Source organism: Trachypithecus francoisi, unplaced genomic scaffold (genome assembly GCF_009764315.1).
Source record: "Trachypithecus francoisi isolate TF-2019V2 unplaced genomic scaffold, Tfra_2.0 Lachesis_group3, whole genome shotgun sequence".
In the NCBI taxonomy this organism is placed as follows: Eukaryota; Metazoa; Chordata; class Mammalia; order Primates; family Cercopithecidae; genus Trachypithecus; species Trachypithecus francoisi.
Window position 1 is genome coordinate 89,021,706 of NW_022681468.1, and position 26,545 is coordinate 89,048,250.

At 39.1% G+C, this 26,545-nt stretch overlaps 1 protein-coding gene across 12 annotated transcripts in view; it reads right to left on the reverse strand.

Annotated features, from left to right (window-relative positions):
* Positions 1 to 1,303: 1,303 nt before the first annotated feature.
* Positions 1,304 to 26,545, reverse strand: part of MEF2A (myocyte enhancer factor 2A) — a 162,309-nt gene continuing 137,067 nt past the window's right edge. For 4 of the 12 annotated variants that reach the window (XM_033188838.1, XM_033188837.1, XM_033188849.1 and 1 more), the window contains 4 exons: positions 14,427 to 14,450; positions 10,939 to 11,065; positions 7,026 to 7,152; positions 1,307 to 5,396 (listed from right to left, as the gene is read on the reverse strand). In XM_033188838.1, the coding sequence (XP_033044729.1) occupies positions 5,024 to 5,396; positions 7,026 to 7,152; positions 10,939 to 11,065; positions 14,427 to 14,450 (651 nt within the window). In that variant the 3' untranslated portion in view covers positions 1,307 to 5,023. Of the gene's footprint in view, positions 5,397 to 7,025; positions 7,153 to 10,938; positions 11,066 to 14,426; positions 14,451 to 26,545 lie in introns of all 12 variants that reach the window. The other 8 variants (XM_033188843.1, XM_033188845.1, XM_033188846.1 and 5 more) reach the window with 4 other exon arrangements.

Genomic DNA, 26,545 nt, shown 5'->3' on the forward strand with positions numbered 1-26,545 from the left:
AGGCCCTGGCCTCTAAGCTGAGTAAGCTGCCCTGTCAATTTGGGTCCTCTGGGAAGCAAGACAGATGAAACTAGGAGCGCCAAAGCTTTACACCCCAGCTATGTGCACTTGGGGCTGGGGCTGCCTGGGAAGAGCTCGTCCTCAGCCCAAAGCCTGCAACAGCTGGGATCAGGGCTTACCTCACAGACGGGGCTCAGCAGCTCTCCGTGGGATGAGGACACGAGCCCACTCGACCCAGAACGTCTAGTGTTTTACGCCCCAATCTGAAACCTCCTGGCCCCGTGGAAGATGGGAAGAAACACTCCTCTTCCTCTCAGTTTCACAACTGAGTGGTCCTTGGGGCCGCTTGTGAGCACTGGACCACCCACGGAGCAGGCTGCGGCCCATCAGCTGGCACAGGACTCCGACTGAAAATCATCTTGGCTGGTGCCACAGAATCGGCCTGAAAACAAGATACCGCCTAGAGCAAGGCACCCAGGGGAGCCAAGCAGGACAATGTAATGAATTGATTTTAAGTAGCTGCAGCTGTGATTAGAGTATTTTTAGCCACAGGACTCAACCAGCTTTCAAAACCTGCTAATAAGAGCCCCACTGTAGCCAGCACAAAAATTTAGTTTTCAGTTTAACACCAGGAATCCGCTTAGCTAGGAGCTGGCTTAGAAGGCACATCAGAAGGAGAGAACATTTTCTACTGAAAGTTGAAGATTTTTCATTTTCTAGCTGAATTATGACAAAGGGAGATGACCATTAAGTGCCTGCCAGCATACTGGGACGTACACCTATCATTTTTGAAAGGAAAATTCAATTCATGCCAGTAAATCTGTCTTCTGCTGCCTCTAGCTCAGCATCATGTATGTATTTTGGGCAAAACTAATCATTTCACACCTTAGACTTTAGAGAGACACAGAATCTAATGATGGTTCTAACGTACCCACCCCGTCTAACACGCTTTGGCGTATTTTCTGTGAGCAGCAGTTACTGGAGGCCGAATGGATTTCATTCATCCGCAGCGCTGCGCATGCAACAGCTGGATTAGGCCCCGTTGGGACTGCATGGCCCACTGCATCCTACAGGCTCCAGGGCTGCCCAGGAGGGATGGCCTGGGGGCCGACAAGGGGGAGGCGAGTGGGGGCGCTGGGATGGTTTCCTTGACCCTGTCTCAACCCAGAGAAAGGGGGCCTGCAGGTGAAAGAGGTCTTCGTGAAAGGAATGAAAAAGGAGAGGGCTTTAGGGGAAGGGGCGCCTGGGGGCAAAGCCAGCGCCGTGTATCCCCAGGCAAACATGACAGAGTCTCGATGCACAGTAAGAGCCAGTCCGTCTTTACTGGAGTGAGTGCGGGAGACAAACAGTTTACAACAACCTTTAGCATTGTCTTCACCATTTGATAAAAAGTTCACTATTATATTTATTGTATAATGAAGAAAAACAACACATTCAGGGAAAAATTGAGATTAACTTATTTTTCTTAAAAGGTTCATCTCAAGGATGGCAACAAAGTCCAGCTTGTGCCGCCAAACGGTTTTACATGATCAAACCGTGTACAGCTTCTTGTGTGAACTGTTGACTACAAACATTTACCAAATACATAAATCTCTTTTAAAAAAGCCATTTTAAATATAGCAAAGCAGTGTCTTCTTGCACAGCAAAGTGAAGAAAGTTTCTACAGAGAAATAGAAGTTTTACATTTGTAAAATCTTTTTCACATTCTAATCATCTAGCTTCTTAAGATCCAATGCCAGGAGTTTTCAGGTTCCTTATTTACTATGTATTTCTTGTGCGCATGATGGTTAATAGAGAAATTATGTTAATGCATTACTAGTTGTCCTTCTAGTTAAAGGAAATGGTAAAACATGTATTGTTCTTTTAGAACAAACCCCTGATTTAGTCTGTAACACAATGGACATAATTGGGCTCAAAAGATGGAGTTTTGATTGGGACCACCTGTGTACATACAACGGTGACTTTCACTCGCAGTGGAGTGGCGATTAGAGTACTGAAGAAGTACAGCTGTTGGAAACTGTACTTTAACCAGTGCAATTTACTCTAAGCTTTTTTTGCTTTTGTTTTTTAGTAATAAAATACTTCTGGAGGGATAAAATTTTCTTGCAATGGTGTCTCATACAAAACACGAGTCTAAAAGGGTAAGAAAAGACGGTTCTAAAGCAACACCATTAGCGTCGTCCCCACTCTAGGCTGGTTTCCACCCAGAGATGTGGATGTGGGTGTGTTCACACATGAGCGTCTGGGTGAGAGATGTCTGTCAAGTCCATATGCTCCATGCCACACTGGGCGTATGGGAAAAAGGTTAACAGTCAAATATTCAGTTCCTGAAATGGAATACATTGTTACTTGGTCAGTGTAATTTAAATACAAACTCCGAGCCTTGAGTAATATTATTTTAGAAAACAGTAGTTGTACTGATTATAAACCTGCATAGAAAGAAAGACTATTGAGATACAGTCAGAAAAGCCATCTCATAAGGCACACAAGAAAATAGACAGTAAATGTGAATGTGTTAACTCCTATTCCAATGTACAGCAGAAGTTCATGAACATGCATAAATAATAACGAAGGAATCACTTAACACTTTCAAAGCTATAAATGGTTTACAAAGTGGTAAGGATTATCTTGGAACTTCAGTGTTGGGAGACTGTCTTGTTTGGATTAGGTGTGGTCTTATGAAGAAATGTGCCTGTAAGTAGTTCAGTAAAATAAGTACATTTTTAAAGAAAAAGCCTTTCTGAATAAGAGCCAAATGTCTATACTGAAGAGAGGAGACAGCATGTCATCCTCCTTTTTTTGGCCTCTCTCAAAAGTTACTGCCCAAACTGCCATGAGAACAGAACCTCCAGTTTGCAGCCTGTGGTGCGCAGGTTTCTCCTGCACTGATCACACCTATGTGTCAGTCAGGAAATCTGGCTGATGACTTGTCACAAACAGCAAATGAGGAAAATGTCAAAAGGAACATAATTTGGGGGTGGTGGTGAGGGGAACAAAATGTATGTAGAAATTGTAGGTAGCTGCTCAATATTGTTTAAAATATAAAATAGCAATATTTAAACCCTTGAGTTTTTCAGGAAAAGGAGTATTTAAAAATCTACAATGAAAGATATACAGGACTTCGAATTTTGCTCATGGCACAAGCCCAGTAAGTGGATGAACTTGCTATCATCCATTAGTTGTCTTCCTGAAAGAATAAGGCCTTGTTCAAAATCCAAGCTGAGGGTGGCACTAATTCCAATTAGAATGGCAAGAGTCAATGCCAAGGACCGGCACCTTAAGAGCGTTTCTCCCTGCATACCAAAGCTTTCTCTCTGCGATGTGCAGAAGAGCTGATAATGGTAGGATTTTGTAACCAGCTGCATCATTCTGTTTTCAGACGGTCAAGGAAAAAAGATCCCTTTCCCCACGAGTATTGCCCCTAATCATTTACCACTTATAAAACCTTTGTGCTCATCTACTATTTTGCCATTTTCTCTAATATTAATTAAATTAGGTCAGCTTTTTCTACTATATTTTTTTCCTCACAAAAGGCAAGTTTTAAATAATGCCTTAGAAAATTTGTTACAACACATTTTATACTTATGCAGGATGAACTTAACACCAATTTTTTTTGCCACTTTGCTATTTATGTACACATATAAAATATATAATGATGCTCAACCCATACAGCACAAAGATTACAATGTAACATCACACATTCACCACCAGTGAGGGGAGAAACCCCTTTATACAATCCTCTGAAAAAACTGGGCTAATAATTAAAATCCAAAGTACAGTATATTTAACAAAATAGTAAATATTAAACAGTGAATACTTAATAAAGGACCTCGCCTTTTCCCCCCAAATTGGCGGCAATCCACAAAAATATACTTTTTAATCTGGTGACCATACAATACATAGGTACTTACATCAAAGGTGATAATATATTTAAGATGCTATATACACAAAGAGTTTGGCTCAACTTTTAATTTACATATAGAATAAGTGTTCATGGCTTTTTTTTTCCAAGGTTCTGCTTGCAAGATATTTTTGTTTTCCCCTCTTAAAACTAAAAAGTTAAACCAAGATAAAGCTATTCTCTAAAAAAAAGTTACAACATATAGCTTTGGCTTATATAAATAATTCATAGCAGAATGTGTTCAAAAGTAGTGAATATAATTTTATATATAGTCATCAATTCATAAGGGTGTTTTCTTTCATATAAAATATACATGAGCTAAAATCAGTTTCTTTAATTTTTAAGATATGAATGTAAAAAGAAACTTCTGACATATTCCAATTATAACTTAATATATTAATTTTACTTTGTTAATGCTCTATATTTCTAGGCTAGTATTTTCTGAAGATCTCATGCGTGTTTTCTATTCTCTTTCTTTATTAGCTAAAGATCACTTCTTGACCCAATACATTTTTGCACGTGCAAAACAGTTATGTGTGGGGCTTTTTTGTTTTGTTTGTTTTTTAATATCAACAGCCCTTTCCCATGCACCCCTTTGCAACAGACACCCATGCCAGGTTGGATAATATAAATGACATTTTATGTACAGTATTGCTTTCTTGGTTCCTGCTTTTCTACTGCTCTGTTCTACAAAGCATTTTCTCTGAAGTAACTACAGTCACCGCACAGTTAAATAAAACAAGTAGGGGGCCCTCTAGGTTTCTGCAAGCTAGTGTGGGAGAATTATATATGGGTACACGTTTCTCTGCAAAAACTGGTTATCTTTATGAAACAAGTAGTCCAAGGAAGTGCCAGACTGGTCTGTGCCTACAGGGTGCTTTGTCTGCCATGGGACACACATCTGCAGACCTACAAGGAGTTTGCAGGTAAGTGCCTGATTCTGTGTCTGTAACACACACCCACACATACACACACACTCACACCCACATACATATATATGTAAAGGGATATATATATGTATGTACATATAAATATATTTAACTCACGTCCTTATTTACCGATTTAGATATGTAGGGCAGTTCACTGCAGTAACACAAAAGTACAAACATCAGCCTGGAAGCCTTAGGTCACCCACGCATCCATTCTCATTCGCTTTACAGAAGGGCTTTCTCTGTCCTCAGTGTTTGGGGGTCGGCCAAGCACAATTGGAGAATGGAAGTCGCCCCGTGGATCCTCCCGATCACTGCCATCATAGGAGCTACTAGAGCTGCTCAGACTGTCCACAGGGGAGCGCCCCATTTCCTGTCGGGGCTGGGGCTGCGGGGGTTGTGGCTGTGGCTGTGGCGGCGGCTGTGGCGGCTGCTGCTGCTGCTGCTGCTGGAAGCCCGATGGGGTCATACGATCCCGAGGAGGTGAAATCGGTTCGGACTTAATGTTGATGTTTTGGTTGGTATTAATGGATAAATTGGAACCCTGAGATAACTGCCCTCCAGCACTGAAGGAAAAAAAGAGAGAGGTCAGACGGCTTGTGAGTGCCTCCGCAAAACTGGGATGATACAGTACAGACACTGCCTGACGGAAGAGGGCCCAGAGTCTGAAATCTTGTCAGAATTCCCCAAGACTGGTTTGGGTCATTTCCTTCAGTGCTTGGCACAAAAGGAAATCCCGTCTTCCTGGGAGGAAAGAAAACAGTACCATCGAGCCCTTACATTGCTTGGTTCTGTTACCCACAACATCGGTACTCTTGCAGCTGAAGTATACAAAACACTGTCAGTGTCTTAATGCTGTGCAGGGACCAGAAAGACACAGGAACAGCATAGCAGCCTCATCTCCGCACTGTCTCTTCTTCCTCAGCATCTGCTCACCATCTGCTCTGGCCCCGTGACAGGGCACATCTCTTTTATCCTCACAACACCTCTAAGGTGCAAGTCATACCATCCTCATTTTCCAGATGAGGAAATGAGGAGCTGGCTCAAAGCAGTACAGGAGGACGCAAACAGGCTGTTCCCCAGGCCTGGGCTCTGAGCCCTTTCCACTTGCTTTTCCAGGTCTATTTTTAGTGCATTCATTTAGGATGCTCAGGACAGGCCTGAGGGCCAAATCCTGTGTAGGCAAATTTCCCTGAGATACTCTGCTCCTTTTTCCATGACATAATTCCTAAGAAGACCACTGATAACAATCCTCACTGTGGAGTTACTTCAGAATGTATGAGGGAAAGGGGCTGCTGAGCTCAGGCTCTCTGGGGACTTCCTGGACAGAGGCTAGAGGTCTGGGGTATTCCTACTGCCCTGATCAGAGGCAAGGCAGCCGGTCTTCATGGAGGCCAGCTGGGTCTGCTATGTTGTCCCCTCTCTTGGGACACTCTCCTCCACCTGCTCCATGGTTCTACTGTCATCCTGGTTCCACAAAAGCCCTGTTCTTTCTCCCTGCTGTTCAGGGATGTCGGGCCTCATCTGGGCACCACTGTAAATCCTCTTTGCTTATATCCTTACACCCTGCCCATGAGGAACGTTCTCTTTGTGAATGAGGTTTGGTGTGTGCATGGGGCTGGGATCAATCACACAAATTCTATGGAGTCTGACTGATATATAAGATACCCTGCCCCCAGTTTTCCTTCTCTATGCCCAGGGAGAAAGCAGAAGATACAGCTTGTCTTCCTATTCTTGTCTACAGATACTTGCCAAAGCAATAAATGGCAAGGGTGGTGGGGGGGCCTGAATGCCTACAGGGCTGCCTTTCAAGCAGTGGAACCAGAGGCAGGCGCTTAGAAGCAGAGGTGCAGTAGGCAGCTTAATCACTGGTCAGCGGGTAGAAGGATGGTGCATGTGGGTGATACCTGTGCCTTTGGACCCCCTCAGATCCCGGTTGAGTGTCTCTACCTCAGGATGTCCCTATGGGAGAAGCCTTGCTTCCCAAATCCCTTCAAGAAATGCCCAGTTTGTATCCAAGCTACTATCTAGAGCCATGTAAAGAAAATATTTTCTCCCAATACTTGTCTCTACCTGAAAAGGAATCACTACAGGATTCCTCACACGAAACTCAACAGAGCGAAAGGCTGTAACTGATAGGAAAAGAGAGTGTGTCGGCCAGGAGTAAAGATGCAGGAAAACTTCTAGTTACTCACACAAGAGAGCTGAGGGCTGCTTGTCCTAGGTGGTGCTGCTGCCATGCCGACACCTGTCCCAGCGACAACATTCCTGGTGAGTTGAAGCCTTGCAGAGCTGACAGGTCAGCGCTGGTCAGTGAATAATCTACGAAGGAAGACAAGATGGCTCTGCATGTGATGGAAGGTCCACATGGAATCTATTTTTTAGATAGCTACTGCAAACGCTCCTACACTGAGGCCAGGCATGCTGGCTCATGCCTGTAATCCCAGCACTTTGGGAGGCCGAGATGGGCGGATCACTTGAGGTCAGGAGTTTGAGAGACCAGCCTGGACAACATGGTGAAACCCCGTATCTACTAAAAATACAAAAATTATCCAGGCATGGTGGTACATGCCTGTAGTCCCAGCTACTCAGGAGGCTGAGGCAGGAGAACTGCTTGAATTTCACCCAGGAGGCAGAGGCTGCAGTGAGCCGAGATCACACCACTGTACTCCATCCAGCCTGCGCAACAGACTCCCTCTCAAAAAAAATAAAAAGTTCCTACATTGAGAGAAGCCAGATACTTCACAACAAAACAACATACGTGTGGGTCTAAAATCCAAAATCTTTTCTTGGAAGATTTACAGGATCTAGCAATATTTAGTTGTCTGGGATGATTCAAATAAGAGGCCATCACTAAAGAATGTTCTGTACAATTGTTACTTTAAATATGCCTGCCACTACCCTTTGGAACAAAGAGAAACAGTCAAACCCAACCAGAGTGAGTTTGAATCAGCAAGTCTTAATGAAGTAAGGGGTTGGGGGACAGGGGACAGGAAAGACAGATTCCCTTCACATGGGGTGCCAAGCTTAGTGACATCATTACACAATTAATTCACTGCATTTGTTTAAAGTACCTAGACTATCACAAACTCCTTGACAGCATGCAAAATAGTTTCAACTTCATGAAAAAACTTGGTGTCCTAGAGTATAACCCAGCTCGTATCATATGAATGCTTCAGCCGTAATCACTGGGACCAAGATTTAGGATGTTAGTTATCACTCACACGGGGAGTTATTTCAGCTCATCATAACACTTGTCTTTTCCATTTGGTTCTAAAGAGAGGTGGCAAAACTCTTCTACTTTTATCTTCTTTCTCATGTCTCAAGAGAGGTGTTTAAAGAAGTTGGTCTTCCTAGTGAATTAACATGTTAAAAAAGGAACTAAGTTGAAGCAACATAGCTGATGCTCAGGGCTGTCCTGAAATTCATTCTATTCTATACACTCCCATGGGCTGAGGCAAGGGCCTGCCACACTGATGCCTTCCCCAGTGCTCCCTCCAGCCCACACTCTCTTTCGACCTCTAGGTCTTTTAAACGACCTGCATGCCATGTCCATTTGGATGCCACTCCAAACACCACAAATCTGACATGGCCTGTCCTTTCCTGCAAACCTGTTCCTCCTTAAGTACTCTGTCTTAGTACATGACACCAACATGCACCCAGCAGCTCGCGCAGAAGCCTGTGGGTGTTATCCTTGCTCTTTCCCTTCCCTCTCACTCCCCCCATCAACTTCCAGATCTGAGCAATTCGATCTGCTCTCTCTCAAGCCTGCCCAAGTCTCACCATCTCTACTGCCGCCACTCTAGTCTATGCTATCAACACACATTGCTTGGACCACTACAATAGCCTCTGATGTGGCTTCCTGGCATTGCCCTGTAACCCTATATACAGCAGCCAAAGAGATCGTTTCAAAATCACAAATATGACCATGGCACTCCTCTACTTAAAACTTTTTTATGGCTTCCCAATGCTCTCCAGACAGTTTCCAAAATCCTTGACATGGTCTACAAATCGCTACTTACTTCTCTAGTCTCAATTCTAACCCATGCTCTGTTCCCACTCCTTCAGCCTTGTTCCGCCTGTAAACTCCTAGCCTTTGTACAGGCACTCCCTCTCCCAAGAGCACCCTACCTCCTCTGCCTGCCTGAGTCATGCATGTTCCTTCATGTCCAAGCTGAGATACAGCCCTTGACACAATTGCAGCAGCTTATCCCTAGAGCTATGTGTCTTGTGCCCTCCTCCTAGGCTCCACTGTTGACTCTGCACTCCTGTATTTCCAGTGCCTGGCATAGTGCTTGCCACATAGTATCTACCTGATAAATATTTGCTGAATAGATGTGTGAATAAGTCAAAAATAACATGGTAAACTTAAAACAGAATAAGTGTTATGAGAAAGAGAACAAAGATAAAGTCAGTCAAAAGGTGGCATGAGACTGACGCTAAGCGACTGATGATTTTGAGAGCCTGCTCCATTTTTATACGCTTTGGTAATTCCTTTTATACTTTTAAAAAATAAATTCCCAATTCAATGGCATTTCTGAAAACAAGTATAGTGGAATTTCTAAGTATACTGAAAAACCTGTAACGAAACACTCAGTAAACCATAATCTAACACCTAGTTCAAGCTCCCTTTTCTCAGTCAATACGCCTTTGAACATTATAGCTTTGCCCTACCTTCTCAATTCTCAGAGTATAAATTCATAAACACAACAATTCAGGACCTCCCCTCCACGGTTGCCCACTTAGGTATGTCCTGTCTCCTTGTCTAGAATGAACTTGGAGAAAGGTATGTCCCTAGCATAGTGTCTCTCATACAGCAGGTGATCAGTGCATCGAAACCGAATTTCTATGAATCCATCATCCCTGGCTTTGCTCTGGAACCTTGTTCTGTGCAAGACACAAATAACAAGCTATGATTCACAGTCCCTAAGATAGTATGCAGTTGACAAATTTGGGCATTATTTTTCATACTAATTGTTGGAAAAGCAATGGATATTTCCTAAGAGGTTTTTTTTTGTTTTTGTTTTTTTCAATGAAACCTTTTATTGTTGTTTGTTTTAAAAGAACTACTTAAAAGTGGAAATCAAATGTTCTCAACACTCTGCCCCCTCAGGTAGCTGCAGACAGCAGTTTCAAAGTACTGTGCCAAAGCATTTACCCTGAAGGCTAAAATCAGGTGATCTTTACCACAGTCTACTTATGACACTTAGGAGAATCATAAAAGAATAACTTCTCTGCATTGCAGTCTCGGAGTAATTGGCAAGGTAGAATTTATTGCCTTCTTCCTCTGAAGCATCAGGTGTTTGGCTGAGTTGATGAGAAAGTGAAACCACATGTGTTTTCCACTTCATCTTAGATTGGTAAATTTAAACGAAACCAGCTGCCCTCGATTCTCCATACAGTCTGCTTGGCTAAAAGCACTCCTACAATCACTGTAATATTCTTAAATTTTCCTAATACAACCCCAAATTAGGGCATTTTAAGACGAAATGCCTAACTAAACACAAATGTAGGAAAAGCTCCCCTCAAAGGCAGAGTGACTGGCTCTGAGGAGAAACCAGAACAGTCCTTGTTTTGCCCCTCAGGAGCGCAAATGACATGGACCAAGCTAGTGGTTACAGGGAGGAAAACAGCCTGTTAGACACAGTCAAACATCGGCCACCTCCCGAAGTCTCAGGTCCAAAGGGATTCATGTCTTTCCCAAAGCACGTTAACACAGCATAAAGACAAACATCTTATTTTAAAAGTCTGGAAGACTGTGATATTGTTTAAAGAGAAACTACATCAACAATACTCAAGCAACAGGCTGCTACCCTCTTGGCTTGATGTATGCCACCACTTTGATATTATCTACATGGGCTTTTTGTCAGGGGTAATTGAAAGTTCACATTGGAGAAGCAGAAATAACTTATTCAACTCATTACACTATCAATTTTTTTTGTAATTTTTTCAAGGCTAGCACGTTTAAAAATACATCCTAATTTAAATCTAAAAAACTAGAAATAGTTTATTTCAATAAATATACTTTTAAAAAAAAATCACAAAAGCACACGTTGATCACAAAACAGAGAGCAGTAAAACCTATGGAAGGCACCAAAGCAGGCTCACCAGTGTTGTAGGCAGTCGGCATTGCTGAGTACACAAGTCCCTGTGGAGGCAAGCTTGGGGTTGTCACAGACACGACTGGGGTAGCAAGAGGTTGAGTGGCTTGAGAACTACTTATCCTTTGGGTATTCTGTGAGAGATCAAAAAAGAGAAAAAGTGTTCTTATATGGTATTCATGTTGACTTAAAAATAACTTTCAATTTAAAAGTGACATTTTTCACAGTTTTATACGAATGTCATTTTCTGAAGCAGTGATGATGTGAAAACTTCAAAAATACTAGTGAGAACAACTAAATATTTGATTTGAAGAGTCATATTTTTACATTAATTCTCCTCTTAAAATAGTTTATTAATGTTAGACACACCACGTTAAAATAGGAACTTACGTTACAGGCATTAGCACTTCTCTTTGTTAGCACAAAATGAGGACTTGATATTGCTACAAATACTGTCAGACTACCCTAAATACATGTAGGTTTTAAATACCTGCTGATGGCAAAGGTCATCTGTATATATAGGGATTGTACGTCTGAGTATAGGAATCAAAACTACTTTTCTTTGCGGCATTTACATGTTAACATAGTTTGAAGTCATGGCTTATTGAGTGCAGCTTGTATTCTTATTTCTTTCTCTCCAATCATGCAGTTGACCTATTTTTTAACAACAGATTCAGATACGTATCCCTTCATGGTCCCCTGGCCTTCTGTAGGAGACGCTTTGAGTGGAGCGTTTGGAATCAAGTACTGCTGACAGGGCTGTGGAAGAGCAATATTAAATGCTTGCCAACTGGATGCATCTGTGCAGCATCCTATCCATGCTGGGAATGGATTAAAAAAATCAACTATTAAATAATCCAGTTAGTTTAAGATAGTCATTGTCCTTAATGTATAGGAGTATGACAGAACCAGTTTCTCACCAAACTGGCTTAAGGTAACAGTTTCCCAAAATCTAAGATTGGAGGAACACAACAGATTCTGTGTCACTAGCACACCAGAAAGTCACAGCACAACTCTATTTGTTTTTTATAAATTATGTTACAGCCTGATAACTGACATTCAGGGGTCTGAGCCAAATCAATAAAGTATAATTCAGTGCCGTTGAGATTATGAAGAGTTAGAATGTGATTCCATTTTCTCTACCACAATTTTCAAAAGAGTACATCAGACAAAGGCCTTTGGCTAGATCTAGACACTTACAAACATTCAATGAGGATCCTGATCTCAGTTTATTTCTTTTTAATTTCTATTTTCTATCCTAGGTTAGAAGATGTGAGAAAGACCATGTGGATGTGGATGTATTGCTTGAGTTTCTGTCCCAGATTCACCATCTCCTAAGCATTGGGAAAATCATTTGACCTCTCTGAACTTCTTCATTGTCAAACAGAGAAGATACAGCAATCTTTGTCCTGGCTGCCTTGAACAGCTACTGTGAGAATCAAATGAGGTTATTATGTCAGAAGTGCTTTCATAACTGAAGTACTACACAAATGTAAGATAATATCCTTAAATTATTGTCCCAAGAAACCCTCTGTCCCAAATTTCTATATAATGGTAGGAAAAAAAAGATACATATTTTTATTCCTTCTAATCCATAGCCTAGTCTACTGGAGCTCTCATGAAGTCAAGTTGTTCTACTATTGCTCAGCTTCTAAAGGAATCTCCGTGGCTGGTCTTAACAGTACAGTCTTTAGTGCAGGCCCCAGGGCACCTGTCCTTCCGCACTTCGGATCAGAGTCATCCACAATTACATTTTAGAACTCAAGGCAATTTGAACCACTTCTAAGTTCTAACGGACTGTGCTTCTGATTATATTTTGGTTCTGGCACATAAAGTTCTGCATTTTTAATTGATTATAGAGTCTCAGGCTTAAGTTTTAAAGAATACAAATGGCTGTTTATAAGTTTTTAGATATGTATTTTAAAGTCTTCAGAGACCTAATATATTTATCTCTGAGGTTCTGTAATTACAAATGTACTTACTCTGAGGAATGTGGAAAACCAATGTATGCCAGTTGGGAATATGTTAGTTTCAGCATCAAGTTTTTAAATTTAATGACGTTTCAAGATAGAGATCTACTTTGGACTTAATTTCTTCTTTCATATTTAGTCTGGAACTTCTAAAGTCAAATCACTAGGTGAAAGAATACAGTATGACATAGTTTGGCTTGGACCCTACCTACTCCATGGCATCATCTTCATGGCAATCTTCTGGCATGTCTTTGAAAACAGTAGGACTTCAAACACTAGTTCTACTCAACTAAGCTCCTAATCTCAAAGGCACTGAGTTCTCTAAGAGTAAGGGATTTTCAGAACCACAAGAGGGCAATATAGTGCTAGATAATTCATGGAAGCATTCACAACTCCTTGAACAGTGAAGTCTAACCTAAGGTGAATTATTTTAGCTTGAATTATAAACTCTCATTTACTGATCATTATGGTATCATTAAGTAAAGTGTTTCTCCAAAAGATATTCATAATATAATTCAAAACATTTACAGCTGACTAGAATAGTTCAGTTGGCCAATACAAAACTACATCCAAAACTGTGACTGATCACAAAGCTAAATAAAGAACAATCTCGTATTTTAAGGGGAACAGACAACCTTATTTGAAAAGAACACAAACTGTGCAAAACACACCAGCATGCATAAACATGGAATATTAAAACCAACGGATGCCTCCTCCCCCATGCTTTCATGCACTCTTAACCCCTGTCCATGCTAAAAACATTTCCAAGTTTTTATTCCCCTTAAAGTCTTTTAATTAGCAGTTGACTTTGAGATTATATGATGACTCCTGTGAGGTTTTGGTTTTAGTTCCTAAAGAAGAAATAGATAAACTGCAAGTTGCTTTTAGTCAAGTTTATTTTCTAAAGGAAAAACCAAGAGAAAACGTTTGTTTTGGAAAAAGAGCAATAGTTGCTTTTAAGAACAGAGTGTCTTCTGATAGAAAAGTAAATATATATACATTCAATTACAGACACTCCTTTTAGTAAACAGGGAATCCCCTTGTGGTTCAGGCTGTATCATGCAGGATGAAATAATTCCAACTCTGAAAAAGGTGACTTCACCAAAAATGATGTAATCTTTTTGAAAGAGAAACAACACAACATCGTGTGTTACAATCTGAGGAACTTCAAGGGTGAAGTCATTTTCTAAAAATATCTCAATAATTTGGAGAGCTATATAAGGTATTCTGTATCTTTCCTTAAAAAAAAAAAAAAATTTAACAAGTATCCTATGCTCATGGACAGCTACTGTTATTAAAGACTCTATTCCAATGTTCCCTCCAACAAATAAAATGGGTCAACACATACAATTATAACTAGAAAAACTAGAGTCTGTAGTACCAGTAGATTGCTTTATTCAAAGTGTTTGAAGAGTGTTTAAAAAATTTGTGTAACAAAGGGAACATTGGTTAGATAAGAACATGTAAGGTAATTAGTACTTTCTACATCTTTTTCACCTTCCTTCAAGCAGAAACCCACACTCACCAACTCCAATTCCTCTTCCTCCGACTGTACTCAGCACATGAGAGGGATAAGAGAGTTACTAAGACTGTTGGTACTCACAAACAAAATATTTCTTTAGAAAAACATATTTGGACACTAGCAGCTGTCAAACTCTAAAGAGACGATTATATACACAACAGATAGAAATATAAGTTACTTGTCGCTATACCTGTTGATTTTTCAAAAGACTAGAAAAATTCCTTTAAATTATCTAGGGCCAGTATTCAAAGACACTTTCTTCCCCCAACTTGGTCTGCTCTTGTGCTGGCCTCTCCTATACACAGTTATGCTACTGCAACAGTATTTAAAAGGGGTTTCTCATCATGGTATCAATCTGTATTCGGAAATTTGAGAATACTAACTCTGTACCTGTAACTCAGTATCTTAATCATCCTACTATTACCCCACCTGGTGATACATGTTCATTTATCTCCTACTAAATTCTGCTTCTTGGCAGGCAGAAACTGCTGTATGTTTTATTTCCCACAGGAGCTAGCACAGTGTTATAAAACAACAGGAACACAAACATTTGTTAATAAATTCAAGACTTTAAAATGCCAGTTTTAGATATGCTTATCATTTGCACATATATTTTCATGTGAATAAAATAACTTCAATGGAGAAAAACCACATATTTGAAGAAAATGAGACTGGAGGAGAAATAAATTCGTAAGTCATGTAAAGAAAAGAAATGAGGCCGGGCACGGTGGCTCACAAGGTCAGGAGTTCAAGAACAGCCTGGCCAAGATGGTGAAACCCCGTCTCTACTAAAACTACAAAAATTAGCAGGGTGTGGTGGCAGATGCCTGTAATCCCAGCTACTCGGGAGACTGAGGCAGGAGAACTGCTTGAACCCGGGCAGCAGGGGTTACAGTGAGCTGAGATTGAGCCACTGCACTCCAGCCTAGCTGACAGAGGGAGACTCTGTCTTTAAAAAAAAAAAAAAAAAAAAAGAAATGAAACATTTTTGCTCCTTTTCTTCGTAACATTTAGAAAATATTAATATACTAGAAACAGTCTAATCAGCTTTTTCTTATTTTACTTGAATAAGTTAAACTTCTCTGTCAATCTGTGAAAAGTGTCGTTGTAAGTGCCACTGATACACGAAGCCCTAATCTGGAAGGAGGTTTCTCTGTAAATGGTGTAAAGTAGGTGGGACCGATTACTTACTCTGAAAAACAATTACTTGATCTACAACTGCTATCTCCAATGTGGGCAAGATGCTATTCAACTGTTCTGTTATAGATATATTTACATATCTCCAAACACAAGGTACACATCAAAATATTACACTGTCAAACATTATAGCTGTGTATGTGTAAAACATATGGTTTTCACTTTAATGTACAGGAATAAGTGTGTAAATAGTTCATATGACACATTTTGAGTTTTCCACGGAGATGCTTCATGCTTAACAATCAGACATAACTTTCTTAAGCAATTGCTAAATGCTTAAATGTAGTTTGTCTTTAAATTGGCAGTTTACTAACAATTCTTATAAACATTTCTGTGCCTTACATGACATTTGCATAGTTTATTTCTGAAAGACAGTAGCAAGTATTGCATATCCAGTATCTGAAAGGTAAGCTACATGACTATCCTAAAGGCCATTTTTTTTCTTGGCTCCCTTTCGGGGTATATTTCTTTGTTATGTATGTATATATGGATTTTAAACTTTTTATTCTGAAATAATTTTAGACAGCATTTGCAAAGAGAGCTCCCTCACATCTCACTCAGCTTCCTGCAATGTTAATATCACAAGGAAATACAACGCAGTTGTCAAAACTAATAAAACCAATACAGCACCTATTAAAGCTTTGGACTTTACTTGGATTTCGCCAGTCTTTCAACTGATGTCCTTTTTCCTGACCCAGGATCAGATCCTGGATCCCACAAGCCTTTAGTCCTCACGTCTCCTTAGTCTCCTCTGCTCTGTGACAGTTTCTCAGTCTTTCCTTTTCATGACCTTGACACTGTTTTTTCAAAGAGTGCTGATCAGGTATCTTACATTCAGAATGTCTCTCAATTTGGGTCTGATTTCATTCATAATCATATAGAAGGTCATGGATTTTTGCAAGAATACCACAGAGAGACATGGCCTTCTTAGCATGTCATGTTGGAAGGCACATGTTGTCTTTATGTCCTATTACTGGTGATGTTAACCTTGATCCTCTGGTTAAAGCAGTGTTTTCCAGGATTCTCTTATTTCTAATTCTCTAATTTTTCCCTTTGTAAGAAACAAATATTTGGGAAGAGACATTTTGAGACTAAGCAAATATGTTTTTTTACTTAAACTTTTTGCCCACTTATGTTAGCATTATCCACTGACTTTGCCTGCAATAATTACCATTGTACTGTGGTGTTCTAATGGTGATTTACTCTCTCTCTTTCTTTCTACATTTATTAATTAGAGTTATGTTCTAAGAAAGAGTTGTCCCTTTCCCCTTATCTATTCAATCATTTATTTAAATCAGTAATGGACTCAATGTTTTTTATTCCCTGGGCTATAATTCAATACTATATTGTTATTTATTTTGTTACTCAAATTGTTCTAGTTTTGGTATTGGAAACTCTTTTGAAAGGCCAGCTCCTGTGACTTTTGATATGCACTTTCTTAACCTCTGACAACTCTGGCTCATCCTGATTCCCTGCCCCAATCTACAACAAACCATTTTTTCCAAGCAGCCCTGCGCCCTTATATTAGAAAATGGTGTTCAGAAACTAAAATCTGAGCACCGGATAGTTCAGTCACTGGGTGCTACTGCCTCACAGACCTCTCAGCCAACAGAGCCAGGAAATATATGATGTATACTAATTCATATGTACACACAACCGTATCTTTGTGTGTGCATGACAGGGTCTCGCTATGTCACCCAGGCTGGAGTGCAGTGGTACAACCATAGGCCACTGCAGCCTTGACTTCCTGTACGCAACTGATCCTCTCACCCCAGCCTCTCAAGTAGCTGGGACTATAGGTGCATGCTACCACGCCCGACTAATTTTTGTATTTTTAGTAGAGATGGGGTTTCGCCATGTTGGCCAGGCTGGTCTCAAACTCCTGAGCTCAACATCTGCCCGCCTCAGCCTCCCGAAGTGCTGGGATTATAGGCATGAGCCACTGTGCCCGGCCAGACACACACATATTTCTGTATCCATTTACCTGTATGTGTATACACATATATACATGTCTGTGTATATATATTATATACACATATATCTATGTGTATGTGTGTACATATATATACTCTTACTGAATCCTTCAACTATAACCCTGAAACATCGGCTCATTCTAGACCCCACCCCCACACCCCCTTGGTTATCTGCAACTTTCTCCTCCAACCATGAGAAACCTGGCTCCCTTTACCTACAATGTCCATTTGTTTATTTATATTTATTTATATGTTTATATGTTCAACCCTTTGTGTATGTGAGGGATGAATTTACCATCTAGATTACAGTAATTTGCTAGAATTTTGTTGGTCTCTAACCTTACAGTATCCAGTCAAAACAGTTTCCAAATTTACTCAGACTGGGTTCTTTCTTCCTCACCCCTTCGATATCATGTTACTCATCTGTAATAAAGTTATATTCATGTGTGACAATATGCATTCCATCTTGGGCTCTCCCGGAATCTTTACTAAATTGCATTTAGTAAAAATCACTCTTTGTATGTACAGTTTTATGAGTTTCAACAAATGCAGACCCATGCATCTAATAAAACAGCATCACACAGATTAGTTCCATCACCTCGAAAATTCCCTCATACTAACCCTTTATAGTCAACTCTTCTCTCCACTCCCAACCCATGGCAGCCAGGGAGTTTTGCATTTTCCAGAATGAAATATAGATGGAATCATACACAACTGTGGACTTTTAGATCTGGCTTCTTTTACTTAGCAAAATTCACTTAGGATTCATCTATATTGCTGTGTGAATAGTGTACTGCTCAGCAGCATTTCCTTATATGGGCATACAGTGTGTTTATCCATTCATCTGTTGAAGGACATCTAGGCTAGTTTCAGTGTTTCACAATTATGAAAGATATAGGTTTCTGTGTAAGTATAGTTTTCAATTCATGTGCATAAATACTCTAGGAGTGGCATTATCATATTGTACAGCAAGTGTTTATTTATGTATTTATTTTTAAGACAGGGTCTTGCTGTGTTGTCCAGGCTGGTCTTGAACTCCAGGGCTCAAGCAATCTTCCTGCCTTGGCCTCCCAAAGTGCAGGGATTATAGGCCTGAGCCACCCTGCCCGGCCAGCAAGTATATATTTAAGTTCATAAGAAGCTGACCAACTCTTCAAAGTGGCTGTACTACTTTGCATTCCAAACATATATGAGAGATTTTTTGCTTTGCATCCTCACCAGCACTTCTAGTTTTTGAGTTTTTTTTCTTTTTTTTTTTTGAGGCAGAGTTTCGCTCTTGTTGCCCAGGCTGGAGTACAATGGTACCATCTTGGCTCACCACAACCTCTGCCTCCTGGGTTCAAGTGATTCTTCTGCCTCAGCCTCCTGAGTAGCTGGGATTACAGGCATGCACCACCACACCTGGCTAATTTTTTTTTGAAGTAGAGATGGAGTTTCTCCATGTTGGTCAGGCTGGTCTCAAACTCCCAACCTCAGGTCATCTGCCCACCTTGGCCTCCCAAAGTGCTGGGATTACAGGCGTGAGCCACTGTGCCCAACCGTTGGTTCTTCTTAAATTGTAGCCATTCTACTAGCTGTGTAGTTGTATCTCATTAGGTTTTAATTCTCAATTCCGTAGGGCCTGATAATATTGAGCATATTTTCATATGCTTATTTGCCATCCATGTATCTTCTTTTTGAAGTATCTGTTCAGATCTTGTGCCTTTTGCCTGTTTAAAAATATGTTTTCTTACTGTTGGGTTTTAAGAATTCTTACAATATTCTGGATACATTAAAGATACAAACTCTTTAATGGATATGTGACTTGCAATTACTCTCTTCTAATCTGTAGGTCATCCTATATTCTCCGAACAGTGCCTTTCACAGAGCAAAACTTAAGTTTAACCTCCAAAACTTAAGATAACCTCCAATACATCAGTTTTTTCTTTATGGATCCTGCTTCTGGTGTTGCATTTTCTCCTCTAAATTTCAGTTTCCTGTTTTTAATTTGGGTCTATAATCCAATTTTAATTTTTTAATAAAGTCTGAGTTATTATCAAGTGGGTTTTGTGTATGGATGTAGAATTGTTTCAACACCGTTAGTTGTAACTACCATCCTTTCTCTGTTGAACTGCCTTACTAACTTTGCCAAAAACCCAGTTGAATATACATGCATAGGTCTAAATTTTCTAAGCTGTTTTGTCCAGTGATCTATGTGCCCATCCTTTTGTCAATATCACACTTTCTGGATTACTACAGCTTTATAGTAGGTCTTGAAACCAGGTAGTAGTAGTTTTTTTAAATTTTGTTCCTTCTTAAATTCTAGCTATTGTAGTCCTTTGTCTTTACCTATATATTTTAGAATTGGCTTGTTCGTATCTACATAAAAAGCTTGCTAGGATTCTGAAATTGTGTTTAATCTACAGATCAATCTGGGAAGAAATGACATCTTGACAATACTGAGTCTTGAAATCCATTAACATGATGTATCTATCTATCTATTCATCTAGGTCCTCTTTTATTTCTTTCATCAGTGTTTTGCAGTTTTCAACATACAGACTGTGTAAGTATTTTGTCACAATTGTACCTAGATGTTTCTTTTTTTTCTTTAGTTGGGTTTTTTTTGTTTGTTTAGTTTTTTTACTTTCAAATTCCAATTGTTCACTGCTGGTATATAATCGATTTTTATATACTAACTTTGTACCCTGCGACCTTGCTAAACTCACTGATTGGTCCGAGGATTTTTGTAATTTCTTTATATTTTGCTACATTAAAGAATGTATCTTCTGTGAATAGAGAAAGTTTAATTTCTCTCTTCCTGATATATATGCATTTTATTCATTTATTTTTGCCTAACTGTACTGGCTAGGACTTTTACTACCATGGTAAATACGACTGGTGAGAAAAACAATATTATTACCTAGCTCCAAACACTAGCAGACTCAATGCTTTCCCCTTATAAAGTATTTCAGCTGGATATTTTTTGTAGACGCTCTTTATTAATTTCCCTTCTATTACTAGCTCAATGAGATTCTTTTTGTTTAATCATGAATAGATGTTGAATTGTTAACATCGTGATTATACTAATGAATTTTCAAATGTAGACTCAGCCTTGCATTCCTGGGATAAAACCAACTTGGTCTTGATATAGTATCCTTTTTATTTATTGCTCAATTTACTTTTTACTGAGGATTTTTGTGTCTAGAGTTCATGAGGAATATGGATTTGTAGATTTTTTTTTTTTTTCTTGTGTTGCCTTATTTTGGTTTTGCACTGGGGTAATGCTGACCTAAAAAAATAAGTTGGAAAGTGTTCTCTCCTAATTCTTTCTGAAAGAGACTGTACAGAATTGGTATCACTTCTTTTGTGAATGTTTGGCAGAATTTGCCAGTTAAATCATATGGGTCTGGAGTTTTCTTTTGTGAAAGGTTTTTAAACTAGGAATTCTGTTTTTAAAATAGTTAGTATTCAAGTTAACTACTTCTTCTTCAATGAATTTAGTAGTTCCTTGGTAGTTTTTATCTTTCTCAGAATTTGCCCATTTCATCTAAGCTATTAAATCTATTAGAACAGAGATGTTTATAGTATTCTTTTAGTGTCTTTTGGGTAATGTATCTGTTCATATTCTTGATACTGATAACCTACCTGGGTCTTCTCTTTTCCATTGGTCAGCTTGGATAGAGGTTTATCAATTTTATTGATCTCTTTTTAAAAAAGCAGTTTTTGGTTTGCTTTTGTTTTCCTGTTTTAAATTCATTAATTTCTGCTCTTTTTCCTTTCTTCTGCTTGATTTGGGTTAAGTTTGTTCTTCTTTTTTGTTTCTTAAGGTAAAAGCTTCGATTACTGATTTGGGATCTCTCTTTTCAAATACAGGCATTTGTTGCTATAAATCTCCCCTCATCACTACTCTAGTTGGGCCTCAAAATTTTGATGCTGTATTTTCATTTTCATTCAGCTATATGTATTTTTAAATTTCCATTGAGATTTCTTCTCTGGTCCTTGGGTTAAAGTATATTGTTTAATGTCTAAATATATGGCCATTTTCCTACTATCTTTCTGTTATTGATTTCTAGTTTGATTTCCTTTTGGCCAGAGAATATAACATGTATGATTTCAATTCACTGAAACTTGCCAGTTTGTTTCCTGGCACAGGATATAGTCTATCTTGGTGAATGTTCCATGTGCTCTTTTGAAAAATGTGTGTTCTGCTGTTGTTGAGTGACATGTTCTATAAATGTCTCTTAGGTCATGTTGGTCGAGTGTTGCTCAGATCATCTAGATCCTTACTGATTTTTCTGCCTACTTGTTCTATCAGTTACTGAGAGGGATGTTGAAATCTCCAACTACAATTGTGGATTTTTCTGCTCACCTTTTAGTTCTATCAGTCTTCACTTTATGTATTTTGAAGGTGGTTGTTAGGTGCATAAGCCATTAAAGACAGTTATTTCTTGGAAAGTGGACTAGGTCACATCCCTCTTTATCGCTGACAGTTTTCCTTGTTGTGAAGCCTACATTGTCTGAAATTAATAGGTCTGCTTTACCTTTCGTGGTGTTTGCAACAGTAAATTTTCTCCCTTCTTTTACCTATGTCTTTATATTTAAAGTGGATTTCTTGTAGGCAGCATTTTTTGTTTTTTTTTCTTGAGACGGAGTTTCATTCTTATTGCTCAGGCTGAAGTGCAATGGCACAATCTCGGCTCACTGCAACCTCTGCCTCTGGGGTTCAAGCGATTCTCCTGCCTCAGCCTCCCAAGTAGCTGGGATTACAGGCATGCATCACCATGCCCAGCTAATTTTGTATTTTTAGTAGAGACAGGGTTTCTCCATGTTGGTCAGGCTGATCTCGAACTCCCAACCTCAGGTGATCTGCCTGCCTCAGCCTCCCAAAGTGCTGGGATTACAGGCATGAGTCACCACACTACTTTTTAAGAAAAACAAAACAAAACAAAAAAAAAACACACAAATCTGACGATCTTTTAACTGATGTGTTCTCACCACATTCAATGTGATTATTTATATGACTGAATTAAAAGCTACCTTTATGTTGCTTTTTGTTTGTCTTCTTTTCGCCCATTTCTTGGGCTACTTAGTAGAGCATTTTTTGTATTTCTATTTTATCTCTTCTATTGACTTATTTAAAGTCAATAGAATGACTTCTTTAAAATTTTCTTCTGTATCTGCACTAGGGTTTATAATACACATCTTTAATCACCTTGAGTTCTTCTTCAAATAATATTTACATCATGTGTAGAGTCAATTCCTCCCTCCCATCTTTTACTGTCATATATTTTATTTTGACATGTGCTACAGAAACAAAATACACTGTTACTATTTTTGCCTTATATAGTCAGATACCTTTTGGAGCAATTAAAAAGAGGGAAAGCACTTGGATCGTGGTTTCTTTTATACTCCATAAAAATAAATTAATGTTCCTTGGAGAAATGCCTGATTCTAGGACTGGTGCAGAAAACACACAAGATCAGCCTAGAACATATTATAGTGCCAGAAAATAAAAAAGCGCCCACTTCCCCTAAAAAAAAAAAAAAAACCCACAAAAATAAGGATATATTAAAGGGACACAGGAATCAAGTAGACAGCCCTCAAAAGCTGAAGCTAGAACAAAGCAACAGAAAAATGTGGTATTGCATTATAAACCAAAGTATTAAAATAAATGCCCACGAGTCCATATTGATAGAAATAAATGGTTGAATAAATGAGACAGAAGAGATACATCTCCTGTGCAGAAGAATTCCAAATAACTTATGTAGATATCCTTCTCTTAAGAAAACTCCCCACTCCTTAAAAGTGTGGGCTGAACATGGTAATTTCCTACCCAAAGGCTATAGTATGAAAAGCAGAAGAGTAACTTTACAGAAAAGAAACCTGTTAAACACCTGTTAAACATCAGCCAAGTGACCAAATTAACATCAGCAATAGTTATGATGATACAGGTTGGTCATCCCAAATCTGAAAATCTGAAATCTGAAATGCTCCAAGATCCAAAACCTGTTGAGCACCAACATGTACTCACTGGATCATTTTGGATTTCAGATTTTTGGATTTGGGATGCTCTACTTATTAGTATAAGGGAAATATTCCAAAACCTGAAAAAATCTGAAATCTGGAATACTTCTGGTCCTGAGTATTTCAGATAAGGGATAATAAATGTAGTAGGCACTCTTGGTAAGATGTGATGAAAATGGCATCTTAATTCTATGGCCTACCTCCCTCAAACCAACAACCACAGTCTAAGCATGAGAAAAACATCAGACAAATCTTAACTAAGAGACATTCTATAAAAATACCTGACTAGTACTCCTCAAAACTGTCAAGGTCATTAAAGCAAGGAAAGTCTTAGAAACTCTCACAGTCAAGAGGAGGCTAAAGAGACATGATTGCTAAATGTAATGTGGTATCCTGGATTGGATCCTAGAATAGAAAAAGACACAAGGTTAAAAATAAATAAATCTGAATAAAGTGCGAATTTCAGTTAATAACAACGTATCAGTACTGGTTCAATAGTGGTGACAAATATACCATACTAATGTTAATAACAGAAAAAAACTATGTGCGGGGTATATGAAAACTTTCTGTACTATCTTTGCAATCTTTCTATAAATCTAAAATTGTTCCAAAAATAAAACATTTATAAAATGTAGGGAAAACCAGATTTTATTTATTTTATCTTCATTTATTGCATTTCCACTGTTCAGGTCTTCGTGTAGACTCAAGTTTTTGCTGGGATCAGAGTCCTTTAACATTTCTTGTAGAGCAGGTCTGCTGGCAATAAATTCCCCTGACTTTTGTTTGAGGAAATCGTCATTTCTCAAAGATATTTTTGGTGGGCAGAGAATTTTGGGGTGAGAGGAATTTTTTAAAAATTTCAGCACATTAAATGTTACTCCCCTTTTCTTGCTTGCATAGTTTAGTTTGTGAAGAAAAAAGTATGGTACTAATCCTTATCTTTGTTTTTCTGTATACAGTGTATCTCTTCTCTAAGATTATTCTCTTATCTTTTGCTTTTAGCAGTCTGACAGTGAGAGTGTGTGTGCGCATGCATGCGTGTGTGTGCTGGCAGTAGTATTTACCCTGCTTGGTACTGGTTATTTTTAAAAATATTACTCCTAATCTGTTCTCTCTTGTCTTTTTGGAAGTCCAATTATAAATATGTTATGCCATTTGATAATGGCGCATAGCTCTTGGATACTTCATTCTGTTTTTTATTTTGTCTTGTTTTCACTCTTCTCTTTGTATTTCAGCATGGGTAATTCCTACTAATAGACCTACAGGTTTTCCCTCCTGCTAAGCTATTAGTGCAAGACTCGAGTTAATTTCATTAGACGCTGGGCCAGGTTTGAGCCTTACTGTTGCTCTGGTTACCATCAGGGCACCTACTATAAGCTTCATATCCCTCTGAGGGTGGGGATCTATCTGCATGCCAGATTTTCCCCTAGTGACTGCTCCACTCTCAGCTTTAAGTCATCTCCTCTCTTGTTGTGCCTCAGGCTGTGGCCTTCTCAGTCATCCTGCCACTCTCCTGGCGTTGCTCCATACCAAGCATGTCTTCCTGTTCCTTCACCACTGGCTGAGATATTTTGCCTTTTCCATTAAACAGGATTTCAACAGTGCCTTAAGAGTGATAATGTTTGTTGTTCGTCGTCTTAGAGATTAAAGCTTTTGTTCCATATTAGAGAAAGAAGACAGGAAGATCCAGGCAAAACTTTTTGCCCCTAGTGTAGAGCTACTCTTCCCTCTCCCAGTTGTGTGTCACAGCGAGACCTTTTCAGGAGCTTCTGAGCACCCCATGGGATTCATGGAGAAAAAAGTCTACAAGAGAACACAGACTCACCCTGTTTTATACTGCGGCCCCCAGGAGTTTCACACAGTTCTGTCAGTGCACACCTGGTCTCCAGCAATTCACCAATCACCCTAGCTTAACTCTTACCATCTGTGTCTTGCCTAATGCTCAAATGTCATCTCTCCTCACAGTATCTTTGACTCTGGAGCATCTGGGCCAGTTGGTTGCCCTGTAATCTCAGCACTATAATGAGTTCAAGGAAAACTATGAATTTTTTGTATATCCAAGTTTTTTTAATTGTAAGGCTGGGAGTGACTGTTTCCAGATTTCTGTATCGCCAAATAAAAAAGTACTTGTTTTTTGACCTGGACTATAAGACTTAAAGAGATTTGGTCCTGGCTCTATTTTGAACTATCTTGGACAAGTAATAACCTTTAACTCAGTTTCCTCATCTCTACCTTGCAATGATCACAGGCTAATTGAAAATTAAATGAGACAATATACATATGAAGGTGTTTTGGAATCTATAAAGCATTATACCAATGTGGAATTATTATCTAAGCCTGATAGCATCACTTTCACTTAGCAAAAACTCTAATGGTGAGTTTAGCAACTGCTCAGTAGAGAGAACACCTGGCATATCATTTAGTATGCTAGCAGTCAAACAGTTGCTAAACTAAGAGGTTTTAAAACTTGATTATACATTCTCGTTTTTTTTCTACAAGAGGCTAAGGGGGATAAATATATTGTCTTGTTCTTTATAAACAGACTTAAGACTCAAAAACAAATGAGACCAGAACCCTAAAGCCGTCATCAAGGAGTGGAATAGAGGCTACCTGCATTCTTTATACAGTTAAATAGAAAGGTTATTTGAGAAGGAATAAACAAATAAAATTAATTGGAGAATAACTCACTCAAGTTTGTGTGCATTCTTCCCTATCCTACAATAGTTCTGTGGTATGCAGAATTCTTTTTTTTTTTTGAGACAGTGTCTTGCTCTGTCACCCAGGCTGGAGTGCAGTGGTACGATTTCGGCTCACTGCAATCTCCACCTCCTGGGTTCAAGTGATTCTCCTACCTCAGCCTCCTGAGTAGCTGGGATTACAGGCATATGCCACCACACCCAGCTAATTTTTGTACTTTTAGTAGAGATGGGGTTTTACCATGTTGCCTAG